Genomic DNA, 23,886 nt, shown 5'->3' with positions numbered 1-23,886 from the left:
CAGGAACTATCATGAATGACCAATCCCCTGCATGGGATGTGTCATCGACGGACAGAGGAAGTGCCTGACATCAAGAAATTCTACCAGTGGCTAGAAAAGGCAGGTTTAAAGGACAGCACAGAGGCTCAGATCATGGCACAAGAAGGGCAGGCTTTGAGCACATCCACACAAGCAGGAGTTACTGACAATTTAACGATGGATATTTTCTTCTATGTTGGTTTTAGTGGCGGCTTGCACTGTGCATTGAGTAAACTGAGCAATCTGGCAGATTAGTGGACAGCCAGCCTTGAAAGAGCAACCAGTCCCTGAATTAATTCAGAGCGACGTACAGACATGATGTAATAGTGTAACAGTGCAGCTTTAACTGTTTTTAAATGAAAATTTAAAGTAGTATACATGATAATGTGTTAAAATATACAGTCTACAGCATTTTTACCACACACATTTGCTTTATGGGGTTATTAAAGGCCATTTCTAGATCTTCAAACTGGCTGCTCATTTTATACACTCTGACTAGTTCTGACTAGCTTCACCTCAGAGGTGGGGACACTTGTTTCATTTGTCTAAAACTATAACAAATATGTAATTCCACAAAAACATATAGCAAGTATGTAAAGTAATGTTTACTTGCTTCCTCACCAGGTGTTTTGACCTGTAATGGCAATGTACATTTCCAGTAGAAAACCACCTGAAATCCCACTGAAATTGTGGCAACATGCAATTTGCGTCTAAATCGCCTCTTTGCTAACGTTTTAGCAAAATACGACTTTTTATCAGCTGTGACATCCAGAACACAAAAACTAATTACAATCATTAATTTAATGTATAATATTTACGGAAAACTCACTGATAAAGTATTGTAAATTACAATCAAGAAAGCACTGGAACACACTAGGAGCATGATACAAGTGACCTTAAACCAGAGGTTCCCAAAGTGTGGGGCCCGCCTACTAGGGGGCTACCAAAACTGAGAGCCATTGCAGGGGGCGAACAGTGTGAAAAAAAAAAAGTAGTATAAATAATGTGCTTTTTACCACACTGTGGACAGGTTTTCTTCAACGGGCTCCCACACAAAAACTATAACAAATATGTAATTCAAAAACAGGAGATGAAGCATCGCCAAATATGTTTCCCCTCCAACTTCCTTCCAAGCCAAAGACTAGAAAAATATGGTGAAATCATATCTTCCTTTTTATCGGCTTCACCTGCACAAGTGCACTCTAGGAGCATGTAGGTCTGCCCTGCAAAATTAGTTTCCGCTGCACTGTGGACAGGTTTTTGACGGCAGCGCTGGGCTCTCCAAATCACGGACAAACAGTATCCAGCAATGTTGATTTTAGTTCACAAACACTTCTTGTAATGACTAACTACTCCTGACATTTTGGACATGTTAGCTCTTTATGCAGTAAAGTTACAGTGGGATACAAATAATATCAGGCTGATCCTGCCACGATTTGTTCCCCTGTTCAAATCACGGACAAACAGTATCCCACAGCTGTTTATGTGTTTAAACCCATTTTGCACAGAGAGACATTTTTTGAAAAATGTATTGACAGCAATGTTGAATATTATTACACAGGAAAAAAACAACTACACGTAAAATAATCACACCGTGAGGCCTCTGCCTTTCTAAATGGAGGGACAGTAACTGTGTGTAAAACCTGCAGATAGTCAGATTAACAGTAACAGTATTTTGTCTCTATCTGCCATTCTGCAATTCATCTCATGTAAACAATAACGTGGCGCACAGCGTGACGTGAAAAGAGGCACATACCTTTGTCGCTTTGCGTGGCGAACTCTGTAATCCTCGTCCACACGTAAACGCAAAAAGGAGTTTAAATAATCTCCGTTTTCGGTGAATCGCAACGCCGTTTACGTGTTGACGAAAAGCCCAAACGCATAGAAACAGCTGAGTTTTCAAAAATACCCGTGTAGGTGTGGACGAAGCGTAAAAGAGTTAGTAGTATATTTTATTACTACCTGTAATTTATTGCCGTTTACTTGTATTTGCTTAGTTGTTTACTAAATGTTTGAAGTGTCAAATAAACCGCAATGGAGCAAAATATGGGTGTGTGTGTTTGGAGGATGTGTTTGGGGGGGGTTAGGTGGGGGAACATTTTTCTTGTAAAACAAAGGGGGGCCTGGCAAAAAAAGTTTGGGAACCACTGCCTTAAACAAAGATGAACACAATTCAAACTGAGGACACTGCAAGTAAGACTTTGTAAAACAGGAAATAGAAACACTGAACACTTAACACAGGAAATATAAGTGAAGGGAGACACTCACAAATTACATCACCTCTAATAAAAACAGAAGCTGGATCTAAGCACGAAAGACTCACAATACTAAAGAAACACATGAAGTAAAAGTGAATCAAACAGAATACTTCAGTGTAAAAGACCCAGAACCATGACAGCCGCGAGTTTTAGGGTTCGGCACCTGTAACTAAAACATGTTCCTTGTGGCATTTGTTTTGTGTTGAGATGTAATTAGATTTGCAGGGTTTTTGCATAAATATTATACTTATACTTACAGTACATTTGACAGCACATCCTCATTTTCAGGTGTAGGAATCGTTTTTGGTTTGATTTTTGGTTTGTTTGTGCACTCCTATTGTTTTCTTTAACTGCTTCAGAAAAAGAACCCTTTTTATTTTGTTTGTTTTTTTTTAAAAAGATGTCATGTTGATCTGTTTGACTCACCTGATGTAGTAGTGGGACAGAGGCATGTTCATATCCTGGCAAACCCCTAGCTGTTCTGGGTCAAGCAGCTGGCATTCTGGAGACTGCAGGTAGCGGGCGAATCCATCCAGACCCAGCAGCCCTCTCTCCTTGCCTTGGGCAGAAGGCTCATAACGCCTCAGTAGTTCCCAGCAGCCCTCGGTGGTAGCCAGAGACAAACCCTGCTCTGTCTCCAAGAAGAGCCGGAGGTCCTGAGGGTCCAGACACTCGCGGTCTTTGGACAGTTGCACCATCAGGAAGTAGACATCTGGCCGTGTGCAAAGCTCGCAGAAGGCTTCCTCAAATTCCTCACGTGTCACGTGGGAGGTCAGCTTTTCCTTGCTGCGCTGGATCTCCTTGAAACGGAGACGCACCTGAGGAAAAACAATGAGGAAGTGGATGAAAATAGGAAAGTCCGGACAGTTAATTAAGCAAGAACTTCAGCTATTATGCCTCATTCATTCAGTGAAGTTGGCAAAGAGGATTACATTTTACTTATCTTTTTTCATTAAAGCGAGCCACATTAAATTATATAACACAATGTAGCCATCGTTTCTGTCTGCTCTGAATTCTCCTTTCTGTATCTTCTGTGTTCTCACCCATGTGTGCCAGTGCAGACATTTATGTTCTCTAAGTTTCCAAGCTTAGTCTGTGTGTAAGCAAAATAAGGCACGAGGCAGGAAAAGGGAGAAGGAGCTGCCCTGCATGAGGCAACAGCAATCCAAAAGAGAAACAGCAGAAAGCAACAAATCCCTCGTCATGAGGGATTAAATGTCCTATTGCTCCAATCAGTGTTATTTGGAAACACATCACTTAGCTGTGATTGTAGCTGAACATGTCGTTCTGAAATGCAGTCCTGATTGCAAAGAGCTTAAATGATGATGCTGTATTTTACAATGCGCAAGTTCTGTTAATGCACAATATCTCAGCAGCTCTGGGGGTTGGCTTTGTGGGTATAAAACCTAGAGCAAACAGAACTCAAAATGTCCAGTTATTTCTGAGTCAGTAAGCTTTGTGTGACAGCCTCCTTCTCAACTTTTAGTGAACAGCAGCTATTGTTTTTCTACAGTTTTGACCCTCACTTTCCTAATAGTATAGCCAACAGTTATGGAGCAATATTAGCAGTCATCTGATATCATATCCTTGATTACAGAGTTAAAATAATCCTCTCTTTTTGCTAGGTTTTTGGTCTCCACCAGCTTCTGAAGGAAATCTGGCTCTTGTGCTGCTCTGATAATGTCTGAAGGCAGTCTCTAACTCTGTCTAGCTGGAGCTTACTGTTACTCTTAAGTTGAGGAAAATACAGCTTCAGATAAGAATACATTTATGCACTGGTGGTGCGTCATATCTAATACTGCAAGTCAAGTTTCTGTGGTATTGCATATTTGTCACCTTGGCCTCCTTGATACCAGGGCACAGTTTACAGATGGTGGCGACTGCTACGTCCTCTGACACGATCCCGTAACCGTCTTCATCGACCTGGGCAAACTCTGCTGTCAGCCACTCGCTCCTCATCTTGCTTCCCAGGCTTCCTTCAACGGCCACCCCCCCTCCTTCACCTGGTCCTCCTCCTGCTACAGCTCCCCCAGCCCCTCCTACGATGGAAGGATGAGCCAGCAGGTAACGAAGACCTGTTACCCAGATGTTGGCCACATCAGCTGACAATGCCACCAAGTCTAGAGACTGTAGGGAAAGATGGATAACTGGTTTACTGGCTGGGTGTACACTAGGGATTTTCTTCGTTCATATGTTTATACACAGATGTTTTGACACTGTTCTTCTGCTGACACTTAAGTTACACACATTTGTTTTTCCGTTCTTACCTGGTAGTCATCTCCATGTATGATAGAGAAGGCTGCTTCTTCAGCCAGATGTTCAGAGAGAGGGCCATTGTGGAGGAAAGTCTCGGTGCTCTTCCCAGTGCGGACCTCTCGAATGCTGGAAACGTCAAGCCGAGCCCGGTCTCCATCTTTCTTGGATGGCTCCCAGCGTAAGCAGCTCAAGTCTGGATCCAGTGTGTAAAAACGACAGTAAACCCTGGAATTGGGCCGGATCTTCTTCAGTTCACACCCTCCCTGCATGAACGCCAAACAGTCGGCTGCACTGCTGACCTGGAAATTAAAATCACCAAAAACACCTCACTGTCCACACGTGAATTTTCTTTTTTTCAGACAAAATATACTTTCAATTTATTGGAATATGTCCTATTAATGTCTCTGTGTCGGATATTAATCTGGTAAGGAAAAGGAAGAATTTGTTAATCAGTTTCAGATGCTTTGGTGTTGATGAAATTAAAAACTGATGCACTACAGAGCCAACAAGGAGACAGAACAGGAATGGTTTTACAGGTGGAGACCACTGACATTTATCCCCCCTTTTATGTTTTTTAACCTTTTATGTTTCTTCACTGGTTTTGCATTTAGCTGGGTTAGTTTCTCTACTGGTAGAATGCGGCCATACCTCAACCCTGCAGAGGTTGCAGCTCCTTACTCCTTATGTGCCATTGGCATGTTTGCTGTGTCTCCAGTCAAAAGAGCATGGAGGATATAGTAGGAGGCAGCCAGTTACTCTAGGAGAGCTGGACAGATAGGAGACTGGTCCTGCTGAAGGGTTATGGACATATCAGCAGCACCAGTATCTGCTGCTTTGTGCAAGGAGGAACAGGACAAGCACTGCCTGAGCTAAGTTCAATAAGGAAGATCTGTGGTCTCACATCTGTCCGCTCCCAGGTGCTGCCGGCTAAATCTAAGTCTTATCACGCCCACTTTCCCACACTGTAAAGCTGTTTGTGTCCAATCATCTTCTCCCGGCCTTGTTCTCCCTGCTCTAATCCCTTTCACAGCTGGGGTTCTGTTCCACCAGCCAAACACCTATCTATATTCTGTCTCTCAATAAATCATGTTCATTCTTTCTAATGATCTCTCCTTACTGAAATGACCTCCAGCAGGTTACTGGTGTGAATGTCTGTGACCAGACACTCAAAAAAAGACTTCATGATGTCCTCTACTGGGCCGTGTGTCTCATCTATGAACCTCCTCTGTTGTCTTCCTTTTTCCTCCTGCCTCCCAGCTCCATATTCAACACCCTTTGTCCATTATACCCATGATTCCTCCTCTGCACATGGCCTCTCTAACTTTGTCTCCTAACCACTCAACCTGAGCTGTTACTTATATTCTGTCTTGCTTCTAATGACTTTCATTCCTCTTCTCTCCAGTGCATACCTCTACCTCTTCAGGATATCTAACACATTCTCACTATTCTTACCACAGATCATAATGTCGTCTGCAAACGTCTTCGCCCATGGAGACTCCTGCCTGACCTCTTTAGTCAACCTGTCCATTTTCACTGCAAACACGAAGGGACTCAGAGGAGATCTCTCATGTAACCCCACCCCCTCTGTCACTTCTTCCGCACACCTCACCTTTGTCTTGCTGTCCTCATACATGTCTTACACAACTTCTTCTTGATCAAAAGTTGGATATGTAGTGCTCTTTCTTGGCATAAACTTCACGATTTAATATGAAATCATTTATAAATGTAATACTAATACACTACAGTAGCCTAACACATGTTTTTCTGCTTCTCTACAGAGCAGCAGCATAACCCCACCCCCCCCCCGGTTTTTTAAATGGTGCCTGTAAATCTGTAAATCTCCTTACAGGGAGGGACACACCTTTTTTCGTTTTCATTCATCTACAGTAACATCTTCTAACTGTGAGTGATGCAGTTAATGACAGCGAGGTTGGGTGTGATGTTTTCACACAGGAGTGTGGCTGCTTCTTTCTTTCGGCTCATCATAACAGCTGCAGCATCAGTTGCAATACCAGCAAATTTATGGCCCAGTGTGTGGCTGAGAGTCGCTAGTGGCAACCCGCCCTTGGTTCTGGTACAGCACCATGTGTCTCATGTAGACGGCAATAGATTTTATATTTATCACCATTACTGCAAACAGGTGGCATGTAAGTGCCTACTTGAGCCAGTTCAACAGAAAACTAATAGCCATCTGACTGTCTGATTGCTGTATAATCCCTGTTTTATCGTGGTCTTGGCACACCAAAGTAAATCTGAAGACAGTGACTGACTGTGAGTGGTCAGGCAAGGAAAGGAGATCACAAGTTGACTGTAGTCTCCAGGCATTGTTTTCCCTAATGTAACTGTAACCTAACTTCCCTGGAGATAATCAGAATTCCCTTTAAGATTCTGCCTAATCTATGTGAAACTGATTTTGATCATTTATTTCCAGTTTACCTTCTTTTCAGAGGGCATACTACTGAAGGACACCGTCTTCTTCCTGCCTCCGCCCACCTTTTGCACTGAGGGATCCTGAAGAAAGACAAAGACAGACGGGCTAAAGGTTAAAAATGAGAAGCATCAACATGCAGGATGTACAGTCATAAAACCTGGAAAAGTAGGACTGGAGATGTTTGGGGGGAAAAGTCCCTCCTAATACGCTGGTATTCCAGGGAAAGGTGGAAAGTCTGTTTTCCTTTCAACAAATCTGAGGCATGGCTTAAGAAAGACCTGGGACATGAAAAATATTCACTGATAGAAAAATATTAAAGAGCAGTGGAGACACCGAGGGCAGCAGAACCACCATAGAAGTACTGTTTTTCCCCTTTTGTTACAGCACACACACACACACACACACACACACACACACACCTGCTTTGAGCCCTGCTGGGATTTTGAATTCCTGCCTTTGTCTTTGTGTCAGACTGATTGGCAAGTTCATGTGCAAATGTCATTGTTTACTTTCATTAGAGCTATTGCGAGGAATTTTTAACGACGGCAATGGCTTGTTGCTGATTTCTAATGAGCTCTAACCACTGGAGCTAAAATGACAGCAGTAATTGCGTGCAGAGTTGGCCACCTCTATGCTGTACACTCCTTTGCTTTGGTGCTCAACCGGCAAGTAGTGCTTCATCTGTACACATACAATATACTGTAAGAGAAGTCTGCTAATAGCAACTGCTCTTCTCCTTAAATATTGGAAATACACTCGCTTCACTGGGTAAGCCTGATCTACTGCTCCTTACCTGCTCGTCAACATCGCATCGCAGCAATTCTCTGACTTTAGTCAACCGCTAAATTACAAACCCAGCATCAGAACGGGGAAGAAAGCCTTTGTTGCGCCACGGAGCGGTTTAATGTCAGACAATATTTTCACCGACCGGCCTATAAAATGATCCGACCGAAACTGTGGTAATTTGGTCATTTATGAACGTGAATTCACTGTGTAACTTTATTAGCAGCGTCCTCCTGAAATGCGCCAACAACACTGAGAGTAACGTCCTCCTCTCTGCTTCTAATGCTCTCTGGTCGCTATGGTAACGCGTAAACATTTCTTTTAAAATAGGACGCCCAGCTACAACATGGGAAAGACCCAGGGAAACCGAGTTAACGATAAAAACCCTGAAAACCATAAATTTCACACGCGGCCCGGTACCAGATGACTCATGGACGCTGATTTAAGCGACTTTCATATGAAAGTAAAACTGAATTGAACTCAACACCACAAAGAAATAGCAGATCCTAGATTTTACTCATTAGCAACTGATTTGGAAACCCTGATCCTAACATCACGGTGTAGTTACAGTCAGTTTTATGTAATATTTCAGAATGTCATCTTTACCTGTAAGCACCCTTTAGAAATGTTTATTATTGGCTTGTTAATACTGAAATATAAAAGTCATCAACTATCATATGAAGCACCTTTTCAAATAATTATAGCAGGCAAGGAATCCTTTGCACGCTCTTATCTGAAAAAGAAACAGTACTTTTACTTGAATGCAACTTTTTGGAATATTGCTCTGATTTTTACAAATGATTTTTTCTTTGCAGGAAAAAAACAGAGGCCACTACACAACAGAGATAAGGACAGGACAAACCCAGCAGTGATTACCTCTGAACAAAAGAAAGGGAACAAGGCAGAAAAAGAGGAAGAGTTGAAAATCGTTGCCTCGTCCTATTCGGTACACAAACATACATTGATTTCCAATTCCCATATCCGTACACCTCCCAGTACGCAGAGAGACACGGATGAGCAGCAAGGTCAGAGTTTTAAATGACAGCTTGTTTGTCTTTATTCACTTTACTGTGCCACAGAATGTCTTTTTCATTACACTGGTGAGCAGAGGCCGGACAGAGGAGCTTACAGAAAGCAGGTCAGTGGGTATTTAGGTGGACAGATCAGAGTGGGGAGTGGCCATAGACTGCATCTCTTTGACTGTGCTAGTGATGCTCTGGGGCAGCGTGGACAGTTGAGAACATTGATGTTGCTCGCTGTCGTTACTAATCCAGCATGTGCACGTTGTAAGACTACATGTTTCCACTGTCACTGCATGACACAGAATGCCGTCCAGGAAAGTAAGGCCACGTCCTTAAAAAAGCCTTTAATGCAAAGTCCTGTTTGGCCTCAAAAGGCCATCTATCAGCTATAATCCACCGTCTGCATTAAACTCTCCCTTGTGTTTGACTTCACCACACTTTTTAACTCAGATGTGATCACTCTCACTCTCATTGTTGAGTAACTGCCAGGGGAAAGAAAAAATCAGCCCAGATGGAGAAACAGTCCAGAGAAATGGAACCAAAAGCTGGAGGCAAGAGGAGATGTAATAAAGGTCATGCTAGACAAATTAAGAGAATGGGTTGGACTTAAGTGGATATGCAAGAAACAAGTCAAATGGAAACAAGCACAAATAAAATATTCGGCACAAAGAAGCAAAGATGAGAGATGAAAGGAGGACTGTGATGCAACAAGTGCAGACACAAAATGCAGACTAGTAGGAGACGGGACACAAGTAGAATACATGGTTAGAGAACAATAGCTCATTGTGCTGGAAAGCCTTGGACAGCAGATAAAGTGGTTACAACAGCTGGCTCTTCACTAAGGACTGCCACACTATTTCTATACCTGGTTATATCAACTGGGCACAGAAGACAAGACTCAGATAGGCTCGTATGAGCACCTGCACACAGCGAGGAGACTGGTGCAAAGTTGTTAGCCAATATCTGTCTCGTCACAGTAACTGGGAGTTACCAATGAACAAGAAATCTCTTTCCAGGCTGTTTTCTACATCCAAACAATAAACAAATAAAGGAAATGTCTCCATATACTTCAATCCAATGTGACTCCATCAACAGCTTTGTTTTATCCATTCTGAAATCCAAAGATGTCATGATTCTTTTGTGACGTAAAACAAGAAACATCTATGCATTCTCTAAATAGAAAACCTACTTTATTGACTCTTCTTTTTTTGTAACAAATGTAAAACCACATTCACAGGAGGAAAAAAGAAACTGCTCTGAGTATCGTCTGAAATGGACCCTTAGCACAGAATAATGATTTCCAATTCAATTTTATTTTATTTAGCGCCAAATTACAACGACAGTCACCTCAAGGCACTTTTTATTGTAAGGTGCAGAGCCAGCAACAATAGAGGAAAAAAAACTATCAGATGAACCCCTTTGAGCAACACTTTGTGACACCGGGGAAGAAAAACTCAATTTTCACAGGAAGAACCTCTGTGCTGAGGGAGGGGCAGCCATCTGCCACTGGAAGCAGCCAGAGGCAAATATGAAGCCTCTTCATCTTAGAACTCTGTCGCCTCCATGAGCCAAAAAAACCTTTAATAGTCATCAGTTAAAGAAGTGCCATGCATGCAATATTTTCAAACATAAATGTTAGAAATGACACAGTAAGAATAGCAGAACTGTCTGACCAGAGCTGCATCAGCATGAAGGCCTAACACAGGAATCCTTCCCAGAGGGAGGCTAACGGCTGAGGGCTAATGTGCGTTTTACTGGTCGTGTTGTATTATGTCTTACTTTGTGTTATATTTCCTTAAAATATTAATGCAGCCTCTGGGGGAGAGTACATTCTGCTAATGCCTAATGGGTATAATTAATGGGTTTATTTTTTTTAAATAAAAAATTAAACTTTAATTGTGTCATCCTGGCTTTATTGCTCTGTAACCATAATTCTTTGGTGTTCACTGTATACGTAAAACTGCTGTTTGGATTGTGTGTATAATGATGGGTTAAATGTCACTTTTCGTCTGTTCTACAAAGCAGCTCAAAACTGTTACTTAGCTGTGACTTTTATTTTATTGCTGTAGGCAGTCTATAAACTAGATATGGTACGATTCAACGATCGAATACACCCCATCTTTTTCATTAATCTCGCCACCGGGTCTGAAACCAGCTAAAAGCATTTACTCTATGGCAGACAACAAGGTCTTCCTACCAGTGTTACAGTTTATCCCAGAGGGAATGCAGGCATGTCACGTTTATTCCCACACCAAATTGGGAAAACAATTTTGCACTAAGCTGGTTTGATGACCAGAGGGCACTGTTATGTTGAGCCAGTAAAAGGAAAACAACACGAGCGCCGTAGCATGTAAAGGGAGAACTACAAAGCCAATGCTGGTATTAATAACAAAACTAACCTATGATTTTAATTGTAATCTTCTTGAGCAAAATCACAGAACTACTAAATGAAACGTTTAAAATAAAACTGTCTTCTCCTACTCAGCAGGCAGGCAAACGTACAGGAAGCTCTATACGACGTAAATAAACCTAAAGTGTATTGTATAAGGTAAGTTAAATGCAATAGGCATGGAATATATTTGGAAGATATTTTGGTCTGATAAGTACACAGACTAGTGGCACTGATGGTATATCTAGACTTTGGTTCTTGTGGGTCTGTAATGTGGTTTCCAGTGTAAAGATTTAGCTGGCAAAAGCTCAGTATGACTGAAACCTGTGTAAGAATTAATGACTCCATGTTTGGCTTTTCCAATCTTGATAAAAACTAATGTTCCCGCAACTGTACATTGTATGGGGCACAAGCAAGTCATTCAAGTGGAGCTCACTGCTCCTCCACATCTAAAGCCTCCAGCTGAGGTGGTTTTGGCATCTGAGCAAGATGTCTCCAGAACAAACCCTAGGCGAGGTGTTAGGGCATGTCCAACTGGGAGGAGGTCCCGGTGCGAGACCAGTGGAGAGATTATGTCTCCAGCTGGTCTGGCGATGTCCTGGTGTCGGCCCAGAAGAGCTGGAGAACCATTATGATGTTAGGCTTAGTGCATGTTTAATCAATAAACTTACTTCATCTCTCAGGTTTTTTTTGTGATAGAAAATATTTGAACCCCACAGTAACACATGTCACTCATGTTACCATCTTATATGTAACATTTAATGATTTGTGAACCAAATAAAGGTGGAGGCAATAATCAATCCCTGCAACTTTACAAACCACTAAAAGAAACAACAGCCTTCATTCAGGTTCTCCTTCCTGCACAGCGACCTTCGGTGCTGAATTACCTCGGACATTAACATGAATTTCTTTTTAAAACACTCAAACGCACACAAAGTGCCATTCATCAATGCCTATGCTGTGCCTGCAGACTGCTTCAGTGTTTCCATATATTGACTAACTTGTTAGCCTCATTTATAAAGCTCTGTGTCTCGCACACACAGACACACAAACACTGACCAGACAACACCTGGCACTTGCATAAATCCAGCCCCAATCTGATGGCACGATCTGGCTAATTATCCCTCAGCACACTGGCAGTAGATTATCAAAATAGATTACTGCGCTGCCAGTGCATCCACAGTCTTACAGCCACTGCAACTCGCAATTTGCTGTGTGTCACAATGACCCGCAACTGTTCCAGTGTGTTGCACTTAAAGTCAAGCTGTAACACTTTCCAATATGTATCCAAATTAAGATCAACGAGCTCCATGGATGCAAAGTAAAACTGCTGACATCTTAGATTTGTATAAATACATTTACCAATATTCTAGTTGACTGACTTTAAATAGTTGCAGACAACTGAGGCTTGTTTTTAGTAAGTTGTTCCCTTTTAAAAATGTAGTTTTAAAAGGCAAAGTTAAAACAGCCACTACCAAAGCATTAACAACCCGATTTGAACAGTTGAGTAAAATGTGAATAAAAACAGAACGTAATTATTTGTAAATCTCATAAGCCCAAATTTTATTCACGATAGAAAATGCAGTTACATTCCAGCACCACAAGCCCAGCAGTGCTCATCGAGTAAAATTTAAAAAATATACATCAATGAAGGACACCAGGATAAAGCAATCTCTCCCTTTATTTAAGTTAACACAGTTAACCAAGTCACACACTGGCCAAGCCTTTTAATTCAGCCTGTTATTTTGTTATTAGTATATTTTAACGTCATGTTTCAAATCAAGAGGCCTCTGTTTCTCAGCTCATGAGCAACTGTTTTTGTTTTTTCAGGACAGCCACCACAGACACAACTGTCTTTGCCTTTCATTAAGTCCCAGCAGGCCACTGGTTTGAATATAATGTAACATCCTGTCTGTTTTGTTTAATGATGTGAGAAAATGCAGCCTGTACATGTATTTATCACAGAAGTGCATGTTGGCCATGGTTAGGCCAGTGCTGATCTGCCATATTATAATTGTGTGGAATAAATAACAACATTGAGAAAAAGACCAGAATAGTTTCCAGAAGACTTTGTTTCAGCATTTTTTTATTTTGCTGATAAACTTACTCCTTCGTTCTGTACATATCACTCCTTGAACAGGAAGTAGGGATTATCCAAAAACAACCTCAGCACTACCTAACACATCCGTCCAAAGCTCCAGTCATTTTACACTCATCGTGTCCCCAATAAGTGAGGACAGAAACAGCATAAAGGTCAACAGTCGGAACATTCTCATGTCTGTATGCAATGACTTTTATCTTTGAAGCAGTGGTTTCAAATTTCAGAGTTATGTTTGTAATGTGTCATTTTGGATGTAACGCTGTATGATAGTAATTAGTGATGTGCCATTTTCACATCAGTCAAGATAATATCAGCATCAATTTTTACATGCTGCAAAAATGTCCAAACACGATGTCACAACGCTAAACGTTTACATTTTCTAGCGCACAATAACTACTACTTTAAAAACCACAAATAACAAAGTCAAGTACAACCAGGTGTTGACGGCACGCGAGGAGGCGATACTACTAGTTGGTGACGTGCGGCTCAACTAAGCACTGCTGGAGAACTCGCAAGTTGCGCTCCGTGTGACAGGAAAAGCAGACGGTGGATGGAAGTTACTGATGTCGTTAGTTGGCTTAAGCAGCTGATTAAGAAGTTCGACCAGACAATATCCCAGGTAGAAAATATTTGTCCACTTACATTTTATCATGTGACAGGCTACTGAAGAGTTACAAGGTGACATTATTTATCTACTGGTATACTAAAGTGCTAAGCAGCCATGTTATACTTTACTTACTTTACGTTTCCTTTGCAACTGCCTTCTTAACTGTTTTTGTGCTTGTGCTTGACCTATGCTGTGTCGTTACTACTGCATTATTATGCATGGCATCAGATTTGCACTTTGAATTAGGACGTTCGTCTTCAATGGCAGCAGTTCACTGGATAAGAAGGATGGAAAAGCAGATAAGATGATCAGTGTTCTTTTTTCACTATTGTAACAACATTATCACATTATTCCTTTAAATATTGTGATATAATTCTGAGGCTACATCACTCACCTCCACTAATAGCTGCCATTCCTAATGTGTATTTAGTTAACCATTCATGTATTTTTCAGTGATAGGAAAATTAGGTCTGCTATGATAACTAGAAGAGAAGAGATGAAATGCTTCCTTGATCTCTGAGCTGCTACATCATAGTAAGACATGAAGTTGATGAGGGAAATCTTTGAACCTGCCTAAAGCCACATTTACCAGCAGCAGAACGCTCCTACAGAAAACGAGAGCTCAAGGATTCAGGTATTATTTGTCATCTGTCTGTGTGTGTCCCACATTAAGCTTAAAGTCTTAATACTTCTGTCATTATATCATATTTTCAACAATATGTGCAACTGTAACCATGGGTCCAATAAGACTGGTGGAGCAGAAATAGTGAGTGGTGTATGAAGAGAGCTCTGTAGGCCACAAACTGCCCTGCAGAGCATTTGAAACAAAAGGAGAAGACACCTTAAACTTATCTAAGCAGCTCAATGTCAGGCATCCAGATGTGTTTACAAGATGAAAGGGCCTCTGCTGTCACTTTTTATTGACAATATTCATGCAGAGATATTACAGTTTGTAAACAGTATCAGGCTTTAACCTTATAGTTTACAAAGGCTTTGGCACCTTCTCCCGCATCTCTGCAGGTCTTTTTTCCCTGAGCTCATGTGAGTCTTTTTCACTGTGATTTTTTGCTAAATTGTATTCGGAGCGCTTGGGAAACTTATTGAAAGATGATACGGACAGACAGTGCGGAGAAAGAGATGGAGTGTGAAGGTGGCGAAAGAGTCGAAGATGATAAAAATCTGATTAACACTCTGAGGGAGTTGTAAAAAACCAGAATGATTAATTGATATCCGTGACCAAAAGTGCCTGTGTTTGAGTCTGTGGGTGGGAGTGTGTGCAGATATTTCAGTTCATACCCACGACTGTGTTTGGGTGAGTCACAAAATCAAAGGTGTTAGAACTCTGATTCCTACCAGTGTGTGCTAAGATTTGTTGTTTCCTGCACAGTAAGGATTCTGCACTGTGCTGCACACTTTGGCAAACAACACAGTCAGCTCCATTTTAATCATTATAAATGCCCTACAATCATCTCTGACTGGTAAAAATGACATTGAGCCTGATAAAGCATACGTTTCAAGCTTTTTACAATGCAAGTACAAAGAGGCTCCAACAACACCTGGGTGGGTAACGTGACCATGTGGATAATAATTATGGTTTAGCTAGTGTGTGTGTGTGTGTGTGTGTGTGTGTGTGTGTGTGTGTGTGTGTGTGTGTGTGTGTGTGTTAGCTTAGATGCACACATGTGTAAAATGTAGCATTTAGTATTTTGGGGGGATTCAAATTTTAGCTTGTGCATGCACGAAAAGCAGAGCTGTCCTCATTTCTATGAAACTACAAAACTAGGTCCAGGTTATTAATTTATTATTATTATTATTATTATTATTATTATTATTATCATTATTAGCTTTTTATACTTTTTAGGGAACTCTTTAGGTTTTCTGCAATGAGTGTAGGTACTGATGTGGCCAAATAAGCTGGAATTATTCTTTAATAAAGCTGCAATTTGAAATAATAATTTAATACTTTGAAAAATATATTTTTTTAAACTTTTAATTTGTCTGTAATTTTTTCCTACCAAGGAAACCAAGGGCACATCTTAAAATATCAAAACTTAAATCCAGGACACAAACCAAATATTCCCATTAAAGCTCTAGAACTACATTTACATGAATGGCAGAAAAAAATTGATATATGACATATTTTTTTGAAGAATTTTGGTAATTCTGGTAAACTTGAGCGTCTGTTTCATTGTATTATTTAAGTACAGCTGTCTGTTTTTATGGACTGTTGGGTGTCTTTGAGGTGATTTGGTAAGTAAGTGTTCTTTGTCTTTAAAAAAGCAATCGAAATAATAAACATCTAAAAAAAATGCTTCATAGAAGTATCAGTAAAATCCAATAAATGTCAAATAGCACAATTTGCACAACCTGTAAATACCAACTTGTTTTAAATTCTCTAAACATTAAATACTTTTTTCTCTCTTTTTTCTCTATTATCATTATTATTACTATTACTGCTATTTTCTGTTATTTTCTTCTTAATATAACTGCACACTCTCTTTATGCTCATGTAAAGCTGAGGAGCTCGAGCCAAAGAATTTCATTATGGGTAAATGTGGCTACACTGTTTATCTGTACGTGACAATAAGACTTGAAAGCTGAAACTTGGACACACTCAAATCGAGCAAAACAACACATAATTCAAGCACTGCCTGAATGCCTGTGTGAATAGATTAGTTTTAAGTTGAGGCCACAGACACAAGGACATGAAGAGAGAGTGGTTTGGAACAGTTTCCCTCTCAGTTTTCAGACAGGTACATGGAATCACAAGGAAACCTTTTCTGAGAACCGAAGAGCCCATCTTGTCGTGTAAGGATGGAGCAAAATGTTCTAGTGTTAGTTTTCAATTCTTGTTGTTCATTAAACTTCAGAGTTTGGAGTGGAGTCGTAGTCTGGTGTGTTTAGTTCTCTCAGTGTTTCCTGTCTGTTCCTCCCACACGTCTTGCTGTCTTTATGTCTTTGTCCTGCAGTGTTCTCTGCCTTTATGTTCAGTGCAGGTCTGGCTCACTCCATGTTTAGTTGTTTCTTGTTTTACTTTGATAGATGGTATTCTATGATGTCTTCTTTGGACTTGTTTCATTTCCTGTACAACTGGCTTGCTCAGTATATCAATAGTTCTGTCCTCTTCCTTTGTCTTCCATGTGTCAACTGTGAGTGTAGCTGTGTGTTCAAGTCTGGCTCATTGTATGCAACCCTCTGTGACTGAACTTCATTAAACTGTTAAAATGTGTTTCTGCTACTCAGTCATGAACTGCAAGGCTTCTCACTGTTGTGTAAATAAATGACTAGGATTAGGGTGAGATCTAATTACTGAGGACCTGCATGTAATTGCAGGCTGTAGTTAATCACAGCATTTTATTGCAATGCATCGCGTTCTCTGACTTCCTGCATTAACCTGGTTACTCACAGCAACCTCGACCCCTGTCCAGCTCGGCTGTTGTTGAAGCATCTTGCTGTTTGGATGATTGTGAAGGGCAGGAGAATTGATGGAGACTTTTCAATCAAAGCCCTTTGCACCACAGGTCTGCACACACAGAGACCATTAAGAGGGTCTGGCTACTCTCTGGCTCTCTGGCTGTCTGCGTGTGTTTAACGAAGGGAATCTCTGATGGATTTCAACAACACTTTCGTCCTCACCTTGACTGATTCCCTCTACACATACAAACAGGCTCACACAGAGCCACCCCCACACACCAACACACAATAAATAAAAGCCACTGGAATGCGTCAACTGTTTGAGCATGGATCGTTTCAGTCATGGATTCAGCTTTATGTTGACTTTTACGGTAATGTTCTTATTTGTCATTGTAAGTTCAAATAAGCGAATGATTTCTGACATGTAAGAGACATTTTCTTCTTCGTACATATATATAAAAACTTTCCACCTTCTGTCTCTTTAGCATCTCTTTGGCATTATTCAGGATGTGCCTGTCTTGTTTAAACAAAGTCTGCTCTAACTAAGTTGGTAAACCTGACAGTGATACTCATTATTACAGGATAATTCCAGTTTACTTTTTCTGGGCACATTGTTCATTTATGTATGTACTGTGTCTCACAAACCTTGGACTCAACCTGAGCTGGAAAATGTCAGGAAAACAAGGAATCCAGAAACCAAGCCAGAATAAACAAAGCCTGCTGCTTTGAAAGAACTGCTCATCTGCTGTCACCCACTGTTGCAATTAACTGATTATTAGTCAACATGAACAACCAAGAGAAACTGTTTTTTTATTCCCTTGCAGTGTTACAGTGTGACCGTTTTGGCATCATGTAAAATATTCTCAGTGCACCAAAGGAGCATAATCTTGCACAGTACAGTAAAAAGCAGACAACCGATTGGAGTGTCTGTTGTTTCTCCTGTGCAGACACACCTCCTGTGTCTGCATTCTGCAACCAGCACATAAATTTAAGTACTGTGGCACGAGAGGACATACCAAACCCACTCAGACAGGCAGAACGGCAACCTCTCCTTTGAGTCTAGGCGATTTCCCAGTTTCACCTCTAAACCTGCCTCTCTGCCTTTTTGCTGCTTCATCTCCATTCCTTCAATTTCTCTTAACTCCCACCAGCGTTTGACCTTCTAAGTGATGCGCCTCCTCGCTCTCTCTTGCTTGTTGTTGATCACCTCAGGTTGTTTTATTCTCTCTCTCTCTCTCTTCCCTCGTTTCTTGACTTGTTCCATCACTCCCATTCTTTTCTGTTGCTTGCCCTTAATCCCTATCCTTCTTTTGTCTTCCATCGTCCCTTCATCCAGACATTAGTGCTATCAAGGGAGGTCTGGAAGGGTCTTAAGGCAGTGGCCACAAGAGGCCCTTATCCAAAGCAATGACACACTTCCAAGTCAAGAAGAATTTGTTATGTAACAGCTTAAAGCTTCCCGGCTTCTCTGGTGGGCCTCGCAACCAGCTGATATCTGCGAATGTGCACACGCATGCATAGATAAACACACTCTCAGAATGCGAGAGACACAGAGAGAGATGAGGGACAAAAGATTAAGCTGGAGCTGAGATCAAGAGGATGGAGACCCGACAGAAGGAAAAGGAGGAGGGAGAGAAAGAGGACAGGCAGGCAGGAAAGACAGGAAACGAGGGAAAAAGAAAAAGAAGAGCAGATGGGAAGCTGAAAAATCCGAGCTCAAACGTTTAGGGAAATAAAATAAATGAAAGAATTACAAAAGTAAAAGGTAAAATCAGAAGATTTTACCTCAAAGAAAGAAGAAGTGGTCATGCTAATAAACACAAAGAACATTCACATTTAAAAACAGAAGCATTCAGCCATCTCAATGCTCCCCAGAGACACAAACATGAAGATGAGGGAAAAGCAAGGGACACAGTCGGATGGCAGCCTCTGAAAAGATGATGTTTGGTAAATGGCTTGATGAATCTTTCAGAGAAACAACGAGGGCAGTAGGAGGATGGAAGAAGAAAAAGAAGACAAGGAGGGAAAACTTATTTTAAATAATTGAGTCAGAACATCTCAGGTGGTTTATCCTGATGCATAATAAATCTGAACAATATATATGCACTTATCATAAGATAAGATAAGATAAGATAAGATAACCTTTATTAGTCCCACACGTGGGAAATTTGTTTTGTCACAGCAGGAAGTGGACAGTGCAAAAGTTATGAAGCAAAAATTAGAATAAAATAAAATAAGAATAAATACAGTACACAACTGTACAGAATAGAATAAAATAAAATACTATATACAGTAGAATAAAATAGAATAAAATATACAATGAGATAAAAATAGAGTACAAATGCTATATACAATACAATACATCATGAGTCCTATGTGAGGCAGGGTGTATGCACGTGCAGGTCTTCCTAATTTTGTGTGGACCAGTCTTGGAAAACCATCACAGAGAGGACATTTCTGTAAAAGGTCCAAATGTGAGCATTGACACACGGATACTACAAGAGAATAACGTTCCTCATCGTTAAACTGTGAAGACTTTGGATATTGCATCATCTACAGTACATAATATCATTAAAACATTCCGGGAATTTGGAGAAATCTCTGTCTGTAAAGGACAAGGCCGAAAATCAATATTAGATGCCCATCAGGTGCATTAAAAACAGACATAATTCTGTCATGGAAATCACTGGATGAGCTCAGGAACACGCCAAGAATTCAGTGTCTGAGAACACAGTTTACCATGCCATCCACAAATGCAGGTTAAAGCTGTAACACGCCATGCAAAGAAGCAGCCAAATGTGAACAGGATCCAATAATCCCACAACGTTCAACGTTCATCAAAACTGAGTTTGGAGTTTGAAATTCTCTTTGGGAAACATGAACACTGTGTCCTCCAAACTGAGTCACCATCACCGTTAGAGATCAGCATTTAGTGCAAAAGCCTGCATCTGTGACAGCTCGCACATCTGGAAAGGCACCATCAATGCTGAAGGGCATCTACAGGTTTTAGAGCAACTCATGCTCCCATCCAGAAAACATCTTTTTCAGGTAATACCTTCCACAATGGAGACAATACTGCACCGCATACTGTAGCTATTACAACAGCGCAGGTCCGGGTGCTGAACTGGCCTGCTGGCAGTTCAGACCGTTCACCTGCTGAAAACATTTGGCATCTGTTTATGTTTGTTGTTATATGTGTTTTTTGTGCTCTGAAAGATACGCAGTATTGCATTCAGTTCTTACTGCTGAGTATATGTTGCTCGGTCCTATCTTGTGAAGTTCATGAGAAAAACAAAAGGCCAACTGTTTATGTTGGACACATGAGGAATATGAAGAGCGGGAATTCCTGCCATCTTTGTCTGTATGTGCTGTTCCCACTGATTCTAGTTTGGTATGTTAAAAGGCCTTGACTGAATCCTAAGAGTCTTATTCAACTACATAAAGAGGTTTACTCATTTCCTTTTATTTTAACATGTTTAGTTTAGTTTGGAACCTCTAGCTCTTCACGGGACAACAGAATCTGTCTTTTCATCCACATCATCATTGTCAGTTGCAGTGGCTGGTTTTAGTTTGTTTGTTTGTTTGTTTTTTGTGTGGTCCTGATAAAATTTGGTCCTGGAAACACCATCAAGAGAGAAAACTACATACAGAGTTTTGAAAAATGGCAATTTGTATGTCTGTTTGTCTGTCTGTGGAGTGATTTTGTCAACATTAAAGCTCCTGGGAAGCATAAAGTCATGGAATTTTACAGGTCAGGAGTTACAATTATACTGAAGGTGAGGTCAGAGAAGGCAAAGAGGCATGTACCTCGGGAACAGCACTTTAGTCTTTGGTTAAAAAAATCTGATTCCAAGTAGAGTTGCCTAGCAACAAAAGGGACATGTTGGGTCATTGATGTCAATAACTTTTTCAGGAGGAAAATAAGTCTTTTAAATATCACACAAAATATGATTTTTGTCCTGTTAAAAAAAACAAAAGTCAGCAGACTAGACTAGACTTCGCCACTTTGTATTTAACAAATCATTTTCAATCCATCAAATATGTGTGTCCCTACCTTAAGGGGCCATTTGGAAAGAATTGCTTATCCTGGACTTGAGAAATGCAAATATGCTGGCCAGGAGAAGAAAAGGCTTAATTTAGATGGGAGATAAGTGACAAAAAGGCAGTTTTCCCATATATATATAGAGTTAAAATAATAGAATATAATACTTCTTTAGATCTGTGAACCACAAAAGATGACACTACATACCAGTATCGTCATCGACCACCTTTCCTTTATGCAGTTTAACAGATTATGTTTTTTCACAAAATAAGGTTAAGAAAGTCATTTTTAAATATACAACTATAGATTTAACTACTTCACGATTCGGAATTACATATCACTACCTGTCTGTCCTTACACTCTATGTCAGCTACGTCTGAAAGAGTGAAAAAGCCAATGAGGAATTGCCTTAAACTTGCATTCTCTATCATTTCCAGTAGGGGGATCTATGGTTGCAAAATGAAGCCTGGCTGTGTAGAAATCTGTAGGGAAACAACGCTTCATCTTCCTTTTCTGTAATATGAGCTCACTGTATTATTCAGCTGTTCAAATATTAATTAACAAGTTATCACCTAGTTAATGAACAAAGGGGATTTCATAGAATAGTAAACAGACTGGTTCTTATGCAGCACTTTTCTACTCTACCTGAGCACTCAGAGCATTTTATGCAACTTGCCACATTTACCCATTCATACCAGACAGAGCTTTAGATTGAGTGCTTTTCTGTAGCCTTTCTTTTTTAGCTCCTACTGAACTAGACAGCAAGCATAAAGCATATAGTTTAAGCATATAGTTAGGGCTGGATCAGGTGATCCTCCCTTAGTTATGCTGCAATAGCTCAAGGCTGCAGGGGGATTCCCATGATGCACTGAGTGTTTCTACTTCAGTCACCTTTTTCTCTCACTCGTTGTTTATGCACCTCTTTGCATTTAATCATTTGTTATTATTCATCTCTGGCTCTCTTCCACAGCATGTCTTTTCCTGTCCTGTCTTCATCCACTCACCCTCCACTGGTCACAGCAGATGGCCCCGCCCCTCCCTGAGCCTGGTTCTGCTGTAGTGTCATTTCTTCCTGTTAAAAGGGAGTTTTTCCTTCCCACTGTCGCCAAAGCGCTTGCTCATAGGGGGTCATATGATTGTTGGGGTTTTCTTTGTATTACTGTAGGGTCTTTACCTTGCAATATAAAGTCCCTTGAGGCAACTGTTGTTGTGATTTGGTGCTCTATAAATAAAACTGAATTGAATCAAGTGAGTTTGAGCCGTTAGGGAGAAGCTTGATTTATAACACAAAGTGGACAAAATGAGCGCCTCGTAGCAAAACTGAATCAGAACAATCATTTTATCCCTATTATTCTGTCTTCATAATCATCGAAAGCCAAAATTGTATTTGAAATTGAGTTTTGATTAACTAATCAGGCCCAACGTCTAAAAGGGTTCTGCTCTGTTTTAATGTGAGAGGATCTAAATTTGTGCCGTTACAACTATAGAGAATAGTGCGTGTGTGTGTAGAAAATGTCTGTGTGTGCTGGAGGAAACTCCTAAAGCAGCAATAATGTCTGCAGAAGGCTCCACAGCAGACAGTCAAACAGTGCGTCTGACAGACAAGTCCAGCACTGGCCCAGAAAGCAGTTATGCAACGCCCTCCAAAACCAGTGCACACACAGCGACATGTCAGAGCAGTGACTGGATTGCACGCACACACACACATGCACGCACGCTTATAGAAAACAATTGCTATTGCTCCTTTTAATTTAAATATGATGTCAGCTGCTGCCTAGCAACCCCAGGTGAAGGACACTGGATGGGATAGTGAAATTGAAATGCTCCCAGTCTTCCTTTTGTGTGTGTGTGTGAACAATCAGGAGGAGGAAAGTAATTTGTGTGTGCACTACTGTTAAGTGTACCACACCCCAGTGTCACACCCATTTCCTGTGTGAGTGCCTGAGCCCCAGAGGATTTCCGCAACTAAACTTGTGTATTTAGGCTGCACTGATGTGTGCTACAGAAATCAGCACTTTCAACTCAAAAGTCTTTCTTCCCCACTACCACCGAGCGCTTTCTCCAGAGGCCACAGCTATGTTTCTATTTTCTGTTTTTTATGTGGTCTTTAATACTGTTTGATGCTATGAAAATCAAATGGAATTGATTTGAACTGATCTGTTTTATGACCAGCCCTGTTCTCACGTCATACTTGCGTGGGTTCCCAGAGTCAGAGTCGTGATGGCTTTGTTTCTTTACACAGCAGATAAATAATTCCCTCGAGCTTTAAAACCAGCCCTCTCTACGTGTGAACCCACTCAATTCACGTCTGAGCATAAGAGTGCATTCCTGGCTGCGAATGAAGTATGTTTTGTGGAGCTGCATATGCACAAATTGTACTGTATATATGAGCTACACTGATAAAGGTTTGGGACACCAACGCCCAAAAGATCATAACCCAGATGTGCTTTGGATGACCTTCTCTTCAAGGTTGTCTTCTTGTGCACCTCACGATTGCTTCCAGTGTGGATTCTATTTTTAGACTGTTCTGTAAATCTTGTTGTTATTACTCACAGCTGTGCGTCT

At 40.8% G+C, this 23,886-nt stretch overlaps 1 protein-coding gene across 2 annotated transcripts in view; it reads right to left on the bottom strand.

Annotated features, from left to right (window-relative positions):
• The window catches only part of plcl1 (phospholipase C like 1), a 136,773-nt gene that overhangs the window by 61,863 nt on the left and 51,024 nt on the right, over positions 1–23,886 (bottom strand). Inside the window, exons 1-5 of one of the 2 annotated variants that reach the window (XM_039599941.1) lie at positions 7,757–7,973; positions 6,969–7,043; positions 4,544–4,831; positions 4,113–4,403; positions 2,703–3,094 (exon numbers count right to left, since the gene is read on the bottom strand). In XM_039599941.1, coding sequence (XP_039455875.1) covers positions 2,703–3,094; positions 4,113–4,403; positions 4,544–4,831; positions 6,969–6,986 — 989 coding nt within the window. In that variant the 5' untranslated portion in view covers positions 6,987–7,043; positions 7,757–7,973. Of the gene's footprint in view, positions 1–2,702; positions 3,095–4,112; positions 4,404–4,543; positions 4,832–6,968; positions 7,044–7,756; positions 7,974–23,886 lie in introns of those variants that run through there. The other variant, XM_039599940.1, reaches the window with a different exon arrangement.

This window comes from Oreochromis aureus, linkage group 16, assembly GCF_013358895.1.
Source record: "Oreochromis aureus strain Israel breed Guangdong linkage group 16, ZZ_aureus, whole genome shotgun sequence".
Classification (NCBI taxonomy): domain Eukaryota; kingdom Metazoa; phylum Chordata; class Actinopteri; order Cichliformes; family Cichlidae; genus Oreochromis; species Oreochromis aureus.
This window is presented reverse-complemented; position numbering and strand designations above follow the sequence as displayed.